The sequence below is a fragment of the Carlito syrichta genome, unplaced genomic scaffold (assembly GCF_000164805.1).
Source record: "Carlito syrichta isolate Samal-C Ts95f unplaced genomic scaffold, Tarsius_syrichta-2.0.1 Scaffold153948, whole genome shotgun sequence".
In the NCBI taxonomy this organism is placed as follows: Eukaryota; Metazoa; Chordata; class Mammalia; order Primates; family Tarsiidae; genus Carlito; species Carlito syrichta.
The window spans coordinates 108,218-122,471 of record NW_007098044.1 but is presented as its reverse complement, the minus strand read 5'-3'; the positions used below and the strand labels follow the sequence as shown (position 1 = coordinate 122,471).

Sequence of the window (14,254 nt, the reverse complement as noted above, 5' to 3'; positions counted from 1 at the left end):
AAAAAACAGAACAGAAAATCACAGTTAAATTCAAATTTGAGATAAACAGTGAGTAATTTTTTAAAGTAAATTACGCCACCAGTTTGACTAGGCATTCTGTATTTTATGTGACAACCTTAGTTAAGACCAAATCAAGATTCCAGAATTAGATGCGCTGAGAAAAGGGGTCACGATATTCAAATCACAAATTAAACATAATTTGAACTTTTTTAGATCTTATGGTATTGTGGTTATGTTGTAAGAATCCCTTATCTTTCAGAGATAGTTACTAAAACCTTTATTAATCACATAGTGTTTGGGATTTGCTTCTAAGTACTACAGCAGGCAGGGACCTGGATAGGGCAGAATTGGCTGTGAGTTAATGGGAACATGAAGGTTAATTATACTCTTTTGTCTGCTTTTGATTGTGCTTGAAGTTTTCCATAGTAAAAGAAAAGTTGTGTGTATGAGTGTGTGTAAGCTATAATTACAGTACTTGAGTTTTTAAGAATCAAAAATCCTGTCAAGAAGCCATTGAAAAAGTAATGTACAAAGTAAGCTGTTAATATATTAGATTTACAAAATAATCTTTAGGTTAAGAAATTTATCATGTAAACATCTCAACTGTCCAACAACTGAGATTTGCATGGGGCACAAGCAGAGGCTGCGGGTGGAGGCAGGGGCTCGTGAGCCACACTTGGACTTGGGGACATTGCTGTTCCTCAACTGGGCACATTTGTCATCTTGAGTTTTGTTTTTATCGTTCCATAGAGCAATGCAAAAAAGTTGCAACCTAATTGGTAGCCTTTAAGAGTTCAGATGGCCCAGGATGTAGCAGGATATCCAAGGAAAGCTCGGGAAAAAGGCAGCCATCAGCAGGCAGAGGGTATCATGCTTTACACAGTGGACAGACTTTTGAAAATGGCTAAACACGAAACAGAATTGGCTGTGAGGTTAGGTCAGAAGAGCAGACATTACATTTTTCAATTTGCCATGGTTTTTACAGAATAAATCTCTACAAATGATCAGATTGAAACCCTGGAAATTCATAAATTGACATACAGTCTAACAAGTCCGCAGTGGTCTAGCGTCCCTCGCAGGTGAGCTGTCAGCAGCTGGGAGCACTCAGTCTCTGGCGTGATTCCAGCCAGAGTTATTTACTGATGGACGTCTTGAATGGTCTGCTTTTTTCTTATCCCAGGATTTCCTCCAAATGCTGTTGGAGAACATCCCAGAAGAAAAAAGGTAAGCACCAACTTAGGAATTAAGAGCCCGGTTTTACTTTCTTCTGCTAAAAATGACCTTGCCATTGTTTAGCTGGCCACAACCGAGAGCATTCCGTTTTCCTCCTCAAAAGAGGCAGGGACCGGGTTCAGCCAGCGGGAGTCAGAGGATAACCCGCCAAACTTTGGTCTAAGTGGATATTGGGGGTCAGCACACACAGCCAAGGGTCCCCGGAGTCCGGAGACCTGAAAGTGGTGGCGGAGGCAAGCCAAAGACACTCTGTGGCCCTGACTGCTGTGGAAAAGAATGGCGAGAAGAAAGTGCTAGAGTGAGGGCGGCTCGCTATAAGGAAGCACTGTTTGGTTGAGGGCAAAATGCAGCATAGTAGCAGAAGCCCCGACTGAGGAGTCAAGCTCTTCCAGGTTCTGCACCCAGCTGGGCCACTCTCCAGCTCCGAGATTTGGAGCAGGTCACACCATCCCTCCATAGTTCCATTTTCTCACCTCTCTGGCAGGATTTTAAACATGGTTAAAGGAGCTAACATGCGTTGTCCAAGCAGGTGTTCGGTTAATAACTGATGTAGTTATTATAGCATAATCATCTTCTGGGCCTGGCACTGGCCACAACATCTACATGCAGTCAGTAATCATGTAACCCTTACCACAGTATTCCTCTTCCTCCTTATTTGAATAGTGATTCTAACAAACCAACATTTGTTGAGAGTTTACTACATACAGACCCTCACTTAATCATCAAAACAACGTTACGTGGTGCATGATGTTTTTATCCATTTTACCAAGAAGAGGGCCAAGGTACCAAGAGGCTGAGTAAACAGCCTGGGATTTCACAGCTCCATGGAGCAGGGCTGGGATTTGAGCCCAAGCAGTCTGGCTCTAGAGCCTATGCTCTTCTTTGCTGTTACAAATGGGGAAGTTGAGGCTCCCAGAAGTTAAGTATCTTTTCCAAGATCCCTCAGCAAGTGCTACAGCGTAGATTGGGATTAGGTCCGTCTGACCACGTAGCTCATGTTCTTTTCAATACACTGCTCAGTATAAGCTCACCACCCTGGAAAAGAAGGAGATTCTCACTGTTGGAGGTATCCAGTCATAGGCTGGCTGACCACATACAGGATTCATAAAGGAGGCTTAAGACCTACATTATAGGTTAGGATAGGTTCATTCCAACCCTCTCCCAATTTCCTGTCTTACTTGGGCTCTAAAAGTAAATACACTGAAACATAATTTCTAGTAGCAAAATTGGTATTCAAACCTGAAAGAAGGGGCATCTTGAGAAGTTAAACATTTCTTTGAGGAAGAGCTAACGTTACTTTCTTCGTCTCTGACCCACAGTTTTAGCTGTGTTTTCTGTGCCTAACCGATTCCCAAATGTGGAAATGAATTCTTTGACACAGATACAGATTTAGACTCAGACAAGGCCAGTCACCTACATGTTGATGAGCCTGTCCTATTGGCTGTGTCAGTCGGGTGTCTCAGGAGTAAGGGGTCAGGACTTTTGTTACCAGGCTCTGTGCAGGAGATGACATGCAGATTCAGGAGAGGATCCAGTGGCCATGAGGCCCTGGAGGTTTTTTCCTAAGTGTTTGATTTTTGCCTGGCCTGTTTTGTTTAAACTTCCCTGTTTTCCACCTGCCATTCAGAGTGGCTCCAAATTCTTTCTTTAGTAAGTAGAAGTGTTATTGTTAGTGGATTTTTTGAGACTTAAGAGTTACCCATATCTTAGGGGCTCATGTGATATTTTGATACATGTATGCAATGCATAATAAACCAGGAAAAAACAATCAAACCAGAGCAATTTGAACACTCATCACCTTAAATAGTCACTGCTTTTTTTATGTTGGAAACATGCCACTTCCTCTCCTCCAGCAATTTTGAACTATATAGCAAATTATTGTTAACTGTGGTTGCCCTACTGTATTACTGAACAGTAGCTCTGATTCCCTCTGTGTTTCTATACTCATTATACACACATACATAAAGCAAGCCAGTATATCATATGGAATTAACATACCCATATTATTTGATAAATTCCTTTGCTTCTACTTCATGTTTGTACCTTTTGATGCTGAAGAAGGTCTTATTCAGGCCGGGTGTGGTGGCTCAGCCTGTAATCCCAGCACTTTGGGAGGCTGAGGTGAGAGAATTAACTGAGCCCGGGGGTTCAAGACCAGCTTGGGCAACTTAGTGAGGCTTCATCTCTACAATAAATCATAAAAATTAGCCGGGTGTGGTGGTGTGTGTCTGTAGTTCCAGCTACGTGGAAGGCTGAGGTGGAAGGATCGCCTAAGCCCAGCAAGCCTAGGCTGCGGTGGCCGTGAGCATGCCACTGCACTCCAGCCTGGGTGACAGAGTGAGACTCCAACTCAAAAAAGAAAGGAAAGAAAGAAAGTCTTATCCATGAAGATTTCATGGGACCTTAGTAATTGCCCAAGATAATTAGCTTTTCAGGAGACTGCTCAAAGGAAGTGTGACTTGTTTTAAAAGGTCTAAAATGTTTCAGATTTACTTTTTTTTTTTTTTTTAAAGCAGACATATGGGTTTTTTGGGGGTTTTTTCATGCAAAAGTCACACCAGATCTGACCCTTATTCCTAAAATCAAGAACCATAGTTTACCTGCAAGGTATTTTTTTCCTTGTCTTTTGTACCTGCCCTAGAACAATTTTTTAGTTCCTCTATTAGAATGGGGCAGTTTCCTTAGGAACTAAAGTAGAGGAAAGTGAAAATCAGTAAAAATGGTGTATTACCTCCTTAGGCTGCTACCAATTTTTAAGTGGACTATGCATTCTTGCAAAAGAACTTCTTAGGGCCATAAATGTAGCAATTTTCACTGAAGCAACAAAGTGCATTTTTTGTTTTGGAGGTCTTTTCTCTTTCAGTCCTCTTCCTAATAAGGTTATGGAGTTCATTTGGATGGCCCCTGAGCCCTCTGGCTCTGGGGGACCTGGATTTTATCATTGCGAGTATTTATTGAGGCTGCACGCGGAGCCCACAGAGAGCCTTTTGTTGTGATTGTGGAAGTTAAAAGCAGTGTCCCTGTCTTAATGGCGGTCACCAATCACCAATCACTTGCCCTTGGATAGGATAGCTCTCCCGGTTAGGGTCGTGTTTCGGCTAGCAGGGTTAAGCTTCTTTTTAAAGAAATGAACTCTTAGAAGCTAAAGAGATTTCAGCTCTACAATTATTCTGTTTCAGCAGGTATACCAGAATATATTTTGAAATGCAAACGTCTTCTTGCCGGCTAACTAATCTCAGAATCTCGTTCAGCTATTAAAACAGACTGTTTACCCTATTACCGATGCAACATATTGTACCAATTTTATCTAGGTCTCCAAAGGCTCCACACCTACCTCCCGGAGCCTCTAATCTTTGGCCCCTGTTGCAAACTGATCCTGGGGCACATCTGTTAGGCACGTGAGCCTTTCTGAATGGGGCAAGTTTTTTCAGATCAGACCAGTCAGTTTGTGTTCAGGGGCCGGCACTTTCTGTATCCTGCTGCCTGTGCATTGTGTTCTTGCTTTGACTTACTGAACATTCGCTATTGAGCGTCTTCCATGCTAGTCTCTGGGCTGGACGCCGGGGAACGGAGAGGAATAAATCCCATTTCAGCCCTAGGAGGCTCCTAGTCAACTACTGAAGATAAAACAGAAACAGGTCGTGATGCCTCAGTGAGAAAGTGCTCGGGTAAGGCTCAGAGTGGTGGGGGCACAGAGGTGTCTCATCCGTCCTAGTCCTGAGCCTCAGGCAGGGGCACCACTGAAGGGTTTGAGGTTGGGAGTACCATCAGCAGATTGGAAGGACGCTTCTGGAGGCCAGTGTGGAGGAGAGATGGGGGTGGGGAGGACCAGCAGCCAGGAGACTGATGAGAAACCAGGAGAGCAGTTCAGTCAGGAGATCCTGAGAGGTGGAACGACGGCAGGGATGGTGACAGCGGTAGCGGAGTTTGGGAGTAATGCACCGCTCCAGGGGATGCTTTAGAGTGGCCACAGATGAGACTTGGCTGATGGGTTGTGACAGTTGAAAAGAGGAGTCAAGCACAAGTCTTTTCTTTCATGACCACTAAGTTACTCTGTGAAGTAGCACTGGAAACACAGGGTAGGGACAGGTGTTTGGGGAGTCAGAGGAAGTGGAAGGGAAAAGATGCCATAAGATAAAATTGAAAGTGCTTAGAAGAAAATCTCGACAAATCCTGTGTGCCAGCCTCTCCTGGGAAAACAGCACCCTGGGAAGCGCCTCACCCAGTGCACTTCACCTGCCAGGGAGTCCGGGGTTGGCAACAGCTGCTGCTTCTTTCTTTGCCCATCAATTACAGTGTTTGTATGTGCATGTTCATGTATTTGTTTTAATCTAATACTTTTCCTCCCCCACGGAGGTACAGGGTACTCGGCTTATAAATGTGACCTCAGCAATCTTTTATTACCTACCCAAGCACAAGTGACTTGTTTTGATCAAGAAAATAAGTGACCATGTGCAGAGCTTTGCAATGCACCCACACGTAGAGGGGGAACTCAAAAACATACATTAACTAAAATGTAAGAATCTATACTGAACGTAAGTCGCATTCTAGAAGAAGGGCATTTTCCTTTGGAGGCCCTGAGCTCTGGAGCTCCATCGCCTCACCCAGACAGGGACCTAGCACCTGCCCTTGCCGAATTCTTTAGGTCTGTCATGGAGCTCCTGTGAAGTGGCTGGGGCTGCGTGCTTTCCTTCGGAAGCACCCACAGACTGTGATCGCTAGGATCGGAGCTGAAGACAGGAGCCAAGAGTGATCAAGACTTTCCTCTTGATCAAGGACAAGTGGATAGGCACAAGGAGCAGATACGACTAATAATCAGCACCCTATCCTTGTCACCCCAACCTCAGAAATCAACCGAGCAAGCAAATACAGGCATGTGCAATACCATTTTCACGCCAGCCTGTGTTTATTTCTATTTACTTGAACATCACAGAGAGAAGAACAATTGACTACTTTCTTGGCTTTATCACAGCTTATTTTTCTAACCAGCGTCATGCCAGGGTGGCCAGCGTATTCTCTCCCCTGCTGTGATATCTAAGTGTGACCGCATTTATAGCTCAGAGGGAACAGAGACCGACCAGTGCAACTCAAGAGTCGCCCCACAGGATGTAGGAATACAGCAAGGGAAAAGCCAGCCAGAGGGCAAAACCACCTGCTGTTCCAGATACCAGGGAGGCCTGGGGGTCGGGGCAGGGGTGGAGGACGTTATGAGGGGGGAGGGTGGCATTCAGGCCTGGGTTTCAGTAATGAAGCGGGAAGTATGCACTCACTAGTGCAAATATGGATGACATGCAGTCATGGGCCTGTGTACTTTTAGCTATCTGTATAAAATCAATTTCCATAGTGATCAGACATGCAGAAGAGTAATTTCCTGTAAGTCCTGGGTCTTGGCTAAGTGGAAATGCTTCTGCTTGTCTGTTGTGATTATTTAAGCCACATGATCTCAGAGGGAAAAAATTCAACATTGGCTGAGACTCTGAGTGTCTTGATTTGAACAAAGGCAACTTTTAGTTTAACCACTGCATATATCGAAGCCCAGACCCCAAAATTCACCTGCACTGTTACCGCAATAGTTATGGTCAGAACACCAAAACTATATATGCATGTTATCTTTTTTCCTAAAACATACAGTCTGTTTCTTCCCTGAAAAGTAAACATATTCTTATGGCCACTCATAATTTTCTTGCAAGGTAAGACCACTATAACGTTTTACAAATTTTTTTAGCAGCTGGAGTTAATGCTTTCATATTCCTCTGATAATTTAATATCTTTCTTTCTCTGTTTCCCAGGCTAGAGTACAGTGGCACAATCATGGCTCACTACAGCCTCGTACTCTTGGGCTCAAGTGATCCTCCTGCCTCAGCCTCCACAGTAGCTGGGGTGTCAGGCATGCTGCTCAGCTGATTTTTCAATTTTTTTTTTAAAAAACAGAAACAAGGTCTCACTTTGTTGCCGAGGCTGGTCTCTTAACTCCTGACCCCAAGTAATTCTCCTGTCTCAGCCTCTCAAAGTGCTGGGATTACAGGCCTGAGCCACCGTGCCCAACATAATTTAATGTCTTATTCCACATTAGCAATTCCCAAATAGGGTATAGTGCAGTAGGACATCTGCACTGTTACTGGGAGTTTAGAAACCTGGATCTGTCTGTCTTACTTTCCTTTTTTTTTTTTTTTTAAAGAAACGAGGTGTTATTCTGTCATCCAAGCTGAAGTGCAGTGGCATGAACATAGCTCACTGCAGCCTTGGACTCCTTGGCTCAAGTGATCCTCCTGCTTTAGCCTTCTGAGTACCTAGGACCACAGGCATGTGCCACCACACCTGGCTAATGTTTTTATTTTGTAGAGAAGAGGTTCTTACTATGCTGCTCAGGCTGGTCTCAAACTCCTGGCCTTGAAGTGACCCTCCCACCTTAGCCTCCCAAAGTGCTGGGATTTCTGACCTCTGAGCCACTGCACCTGGCTGGGTGTTTTCTTTAGCCTTTTGTTCTTGGCTGACTTGGGCCAGAGTCCTCCTATGCCGCAGCTTCTCCATCTGCTAAAAAGCCACCAACGGTTGACACTCACTTTACAAGGATATTATGAGACATGAAGTGATAAGGGTTATAAGATGCTTGGAACCTTTCCGAAGGAGAGTGATCTGCAAACACGTTTCTCTTCCTTCACAGGAGGGTGCCTTTTGCTCCGGGGTGCAGCTGACTGATGAGCACTCGACTCTCACACTTTTGCTCCTCCAGGGTCTCCCATCTCATCAAGAATGTAATCAAAGAGCTGACAAACAGGGCAACCTCTGCAGGTGCCAGGTTGCCTTCAGCAGGAGGGAGCTAGTGAGAAGGAGAGGCTTGGCCTGGAGCAGACACAGGCTTGCCCTTGTGCAGACTTGTCCGCGGCATGACAAACCAGCGTGTTGTGAAGCCCAGTATAGCCCAGAAAGCAGAGCTGGGGCCAGGCAGCACAGGTTCAAACCCCAGCCCTTCAAGTGGCATCTGTGTGGCCTTGGATAAGTTCCTCAGCCTCTCCAAGGCTGTACTGGTTCGATAATATTGGTGATACACACAATGTAGATGAGATTTTGTCTATAGTGTCTGGTACATAGTAGTTGTTCCATAAAGAGTAGTTGCTGTTTTTATGCCTTTACTTGGCAGTGGATAGAGGAGTCTTTGTTTTTAGTGCCACTGTATTAGCATCCATGTGTGCAATTACTAAATGTGTCAAAGCAGAATCGGCCTTAATACTTGACAGTGAACTAACCCTCAGAGCTGGCCATGGATGGTGGCACAGGCAGGTTGTTTGCGGTCACATACTTTCTGTGGAAGTCGTCCCGCAGAGACCGACAGGGCCCACTGGGAGACTGACACCACCTCCCAGCCTTCCACCGGGAGTGCCCAGTGCCACTCTCTAGAGTCATCCCCGGCACAGAGTATCCGTGTGGGTTCCTTTCATGGCCTCCTGCTGGAACTCACTCAGTGAGTTCCCGTGTGGTCTCCCTGCCTCTGCCCTCTCCTCCCTCCGTTATTCTTCCTTGACTCTTCCTGCCGTGCCATTCTGCAGCCAGGCTTCAGGACCTCCTTAAAGGAGCCAAGGCCCAGTGGCAGGGTTTCCAGTGTCCTTCAGGCTACCCGGTTTCTTTTCTCACCTCATCCTGGGAACCCCAGCCCAGCCAAACAGTGTCTACACAGCACAGCTGGGGGGTTCCTGTTCCTGCCCTTTGCCCTGAATGTGCTTTCTCTCCTTTTCTACTGGTTCTGCCCCTCCACGACACACGGCCTCCTTAAGAAGCCTCTCCTGCTGCACCTCCTGTTGTCCCTCACCTGTCCCACCTAGAGCAGGTGATTCCTCTTCCACACCCAGGGAATCATCACCTCTCCAAGTATGGTAGCACCCTGTCTGGTGTCTGTCACGCTGACGGCCGCTCCCTGGGCTTTCCGTCCCGGCCTTCCGCCAAACCTGCGCCCAGGAGGCGTCTACCCCGTGTTCACCACTCGAAGCCCGCCTGCTCTTCAGTCTCCTCTGGCGAAGCCTTCGGGCCTCACTCGACGGCATTCCAGGCCTCCACCTGCCCCAGCACCGCCCCCATGCCGCCCCCGGAGAAGTGCCTTTGAGCACACGTTCCCCAAAGGAGATTTATGTCTGTGTCCTCATACTCACTCCCCCAGGGTGATGCACAGCAGCTGTTCACTGTCTTTGGGGAAATCATTGGAAAATGGCAATTAAGCCACTCCTCGGGCTTCTCTTCTTCAGGATACTTGATCCCAGTCCCCTTGACCTTGTGGACCCAGGGCGTTCACCCTTCTGATCGCCACTGTTGCTCTTTCTCAGTCTTTGCCATACTCCGCCTTGTCCTCTGACCTCTCTTGCTGGGAAAGGTAGAGGCCTGTCTTCCGAGAGTGAAGCCACCACAAAGCTCAGCTGAGAAGGCAGCCTCGCTCCAGCTTTCTGAGGCTTGCTCGAAAGGTGGATGCCAAGAGCCTTGGCCCTGGGATTCCAGGCACAGAAGTGTCCCCCTCTGGCTGGAAAGGAAGCCAGTAAAGGACACTCTCCTGCCTGTGCCTGAGGAAACCTGATGTGTTTTACTTTCTCATGAAATGCGTAAGGCTGAAAGGTTAGAGCTTTTGTAATTCACAGTGAAGGCAAGACTGCTCAGTGGAAGGCCCATTCTCCTTTGACATGAAGGTGCCGTCCCCGCCATATCTGCCACTGCGCATGCTGCCGGAGAGGACAGCGCACTTGGTGGAGGGGCCGAGTTCCCACCCTCAGGCACGAGCCGCCCAGGGCTCTGAGCAGTTGGGAGGCCTCTGCCGTACTCCATGTTGCTACCCGGTTTCGAGGCAGGGGCCCTGTTCTTCTCTGACCTTCACGGTTGCTTCTCTCCAAGTGGTGAGTCAACCCATCTCCTCCTAGTGAATCAGTAATGTCCGTTAAGAGCATCTCCAGCCCCTCCTCAGCCAGGCAAGTCCAGGAAAGAACTTCACCTTGCTGAAGGTGCTCTTAGCTGACATCTCTCTTCAGGTCTCCCTGCCTCCGCCACACACAACACATGTGTATATATCTATGCATGTGCATGAGAGTGCACGTGTGCGCACGCACACACACACACACACTTCACTCTCACAGCACACAAGGGGACTTGGGCATTCACACTCTTTTTATTTTTTTGGAGTTGAAGTCTCACTCAGTCGCCCAGGCTGGGGTGTGTGGCAGGCTCTGCTACCGCAGCCTCAACCTGCTGGGCTTAGGCAATTCTTTTGCCTCAGCCTTCCAAGGAGCTGGAACTACAGGTGCGCGCCAACACGCCTGGCTAATTTTTTTGATTTATTGTAGAGATGAGGTCTCGCCTGCCCAGGCGGGTCTCGAACCCGCGGGCTCAGGCAATCCACTCACCTCAGCCTCCCAAAGGCGTGGGATTACAGGCTGAGCCCCTGAGCCCGGCTGCATTCACACTCTTAAGTGACAACGAGGAGGCAGTGGGAAGGCCTGGTGCTGGAGGCACCAGCCTTTCCTGTGAGGCATGTCCAGCCGCTCCACTGAGAGTGGGACACTGGAGAACCTAGAGGGGTCGTCATTGTCCCTCCGCCCACTTCTGTCTGCTCCCCCGTCTCTGCATTTTAGTCCCATGGAGCGACATCATTTTTCATATGAATTCAAACCTCATTCTCTGCATAAACCCTCTTTCCCTCCATGTATTTTTACCGTTATGAAATATCAATAGTTGCCTCCTTAAGCAAACTTTGTTTTGCCCTTGCCAGGGAAGACAAGATACCCCAGTGACTGGAGGGAGGGGAAAAAAGGAGAAAATCAGTCAGTTCCCTCTTCCCCCAACACCACGCATGAAGTGGGGTGTGCACTTGTATATTAGCTTTATATACCGTTAATATATGCATGTAAGAGCACCATTAAAAAGCAGCACCATTAGCATTCCACCTAACACTATCTTTCCACGACTTCTACAGTGCCAAAAGGGAAGGGGAGAGTATGTATATATAGTGACATAATTCTATATAATGTAGGATATAATGCATACAATGTTTAAAATTGCAGAGTTTAACAACTTGGAAATATCTTCCCAGGAAATGTGAATATTATCTTAAAAAGGAATATTTTCTCATGCATCTCCAGTGAAATGTGTCCTCATTCATTCAAATAAAAAGTGTCTATGGGGATCCTCTTTCATACCAGGAACTGTTCTAAGTGCTGGGATGAGATCTCAGAGGGCTTCGATCCAGTGAGGAGACAGGAAAAGTCAAGTAATCAAGTAACTCTCCATCACAAACTGTGATAGATGCCCTGATGCAGAGGACAGGCATCATGATGGGTATTAGAGGCACTGGGGAGGCCTTGCTTCCCGGAGGAAGTCAAGAAAAGTCTCTCTGTAAGAGACACCGGGTATGAGCAGGAGTTATCTTGAAGGGGGTGGCGAGGGGGTTTGTTTTAAACTATATTAGCCAAGGAAGATAGGAGGACACAACCAAAGGTGTGATAACCCTAAATTTATGAGGGGGGACCCCCAAAATGGAATTTATTCATTAAAAATTGTGTGTTTATTCTTACATGCTTAAACTTCAGTAACCTTCAGAGTACTCTCCATTTTTTACAATACGTGTTATCAAGCAAGACACTTTTTCCAGTGCTCAAAACAGTTTTTGAACTTGTCTATTTTGATGGCTTTTAGTGCTTCTACTGGTTTTTTGTTTCACCTCTTTCACACCGCAAACTGTTTCATCCGGGTCAACAAAAAAAGTCACTGGGAGCAAGATCGGGTGAATAGGGAGGATGGGACATGGGGTTTTTGCTGTTTGGGGTCAAAAACTGCTGAACACTTAGTGTGGTATGGGCAGGAACTTTGTCAGGCTGGAAGAACCAGTTACTGGTTTGCCGCAAGTCACAAATTGTGATGAGACCTTCTCAAAACTTCCAGATGAAAGCTGGTTGACCATTTCATCTGGAGGAACAAATTTCTAGTGTACTATAAGGGGCTTACCCTCGAAAAGATAATCAGGGGGCTTACTTTTGGGTCCCCCCATATTGGATACTTAGTACAGTGAGTTGCTTACATATGAACCTTCAAATTGTGAGCATTCAAAGATGTGAATGTGCATTCACATGCCCAATCACGTCAGTTAGTTCATGTGTATGGTGTACGTTGTCATGTGCTATACTGTAAGATTCAACATTTTTTTTGTATTTTTTGTTTTTTACGTATTATTTGTGTGAAAAGTATTATAAACCTATTACAGTACAGTACTATATAGGCTGTTGTGTTAGTTGGGTACCTAAGCTAACTTTCTTAGACTAACACAAATTGGACTTAATGAACGATCTCTTGGAAAGGAACTCGTTCATATGTTGGGGACTTACTGTCATTTGAAGGAGTGGTCAAGTCAGCAGGGCACGAAAGCCAAAGAATTCCAGCTGGCTTCAGAGCAGACCTAACTAGCAGTAGTAATAGTAAAAGCAGAACAGACCCTGCTTGAGCAGACAGCAGAAGCTGTACTCATTTCACATGTCTGGGCCCCTCTGTGACCTGGTTATGATTTGTATTGTCTTTGCCTGTTGTTGCCTGCTGTTTACGGTAAAGTGCAGAGTTTGTGTTGATGCACTAAATGCTGTAACATTCAGATTTCACTTGACTCAATTGCTGTCCATGTGGCAGTGATGCCTGATGTCTGGGGAACATGTTGTATCCTCCCCAAATTGTCTTTCCCAGCCAAAAAGTTCCTTTTAAAGCATCCATAGCACCTATTATGGTGTGCTTTGATCTTTCGATTTCATCATGCATGTTGCTGTTGATGGAGAGACGCTGTCCTGGTGTCACTGGGTTCCCTTTGCACTTTAGCCCAAAAAACATACTTCTGCAAGATCGATGTTGGGATGTGCCCAAGTAGTTAGAGAGAGACATTCTGTGTAATAAGTCCCATGCCACTTTCTAATCTTTTACTTTTTGTTGTTTTATTTCTAAAAGGCTGGAGTTGTCTGTTGAAAGCATCTGCCAAGACTGGCTCGAGTGTTCCGGAATACCAAAGGTACACCCAAGACAACGAATGTGGGAGAGTCTGCGGAGAACAGTAACGCTTGCTGCTTAGCATGTCGATCATGACAATGATTTTGTAATATATGTATGAAAAAGTAATTATCGTTCTGGGCTGGAGTATCTCCCCAACCCCATTTCAGCCTACCATCATCGGGGGGGGGGTGTGCCTCTGGCCACCGTTTCAAGTGACCATGGTGCTATAGGGGGACATGACAGTAGCTCCTGGACTGTGTGCTCAATGGGGTCTTGTAAAGCATGTGTATGTTTTGGATGGAGCCACCAGGCAGCAATTTAGTCCCCCCGTGGTGAGCAGCTGGCCCCCATCTCTGCCCCTTGGAGGTAACCAGACAAGTGAGCTGGTTTGCTGTAGCCTGTCAGCCCCGTCGCCCCTGTGGTTTCCAGCCCTCGTCTCTCCAGCTCACCTACCCTTGACTTCCTCTCCTGGTTCTGCGTCAGGCTCCTGCCTCGGGATGACCATCTGACCCGGAGGACCCGTTGAGATGTGTTTCTCTGTGGCTTGCCCCTGTTGGCAGATTTTCTTCTTTCCTCTCCTTTAGGTCCTTGTCACCTCTGAGGGAGAAGCCTTTTCCGGGTGAACCTGGCTCCATGGGAGTCACCTGGCCTGGAGCCTCCTCTCTCCTCCACTCCTCCCCAGGCCCTGTGCCTCCTCGTTGAGTTGGATGCTGGCCCTAGCGAGAGCCCAGGCCCTGGGAAGTCTGAGGGTGGCACCCCAGATGGGTGGTCCAAGGACCCTGCAGGACTGGAGCTTTCCCAGCCTGGGCCAGCCCCGAGGGCAGCTACAGATGGCGCCCGACCCATCCTAGTGGGCCTCAGAGTCCGGGGCTGGACCCCCATGGTGGGGAGCAGCTCTGCCTGGGCCCAGGCAAACAGCCCCTCTACCCGCGCGTTTCTTGTTTCATGGCTGGTTATACGAGCTTCCCCTCGGGAGTGTCTGAGTGTCAATGAATGTCTGTGAACCATGAAATGAAGGAACAGG

The 14,254-nt window shown here is 47.0% G+C and overlaps 1 protein-coding gene across 1 annotated transcript in view; it reads left to right on the top strand.

Annotated features, from left to right (window-relative positions):
* The window catches only part of CUNH9orf3 (chromosome unknown C9orf3 homolog), a 306,444-nt gene that overhangs the window by 186,721 nt on the left and 105,469 nt on the right, over positions 1 to 14,254 (top strand). The window contains exons 8-9 of the mRNA XM_008050889.1: positions 1,181 to 1,224; positions 13,189 to 13,249. Coding sequence (XP_008049080.1) covers positions 1,181 to 1,224; positions 13,189 to 13,249 — 105 coding nt within the window. The remainder of the gene's footprint in view (positions 1 to 1,180; positions 1,225 to 13,188; positions 13,250 to 14,254) is intronic.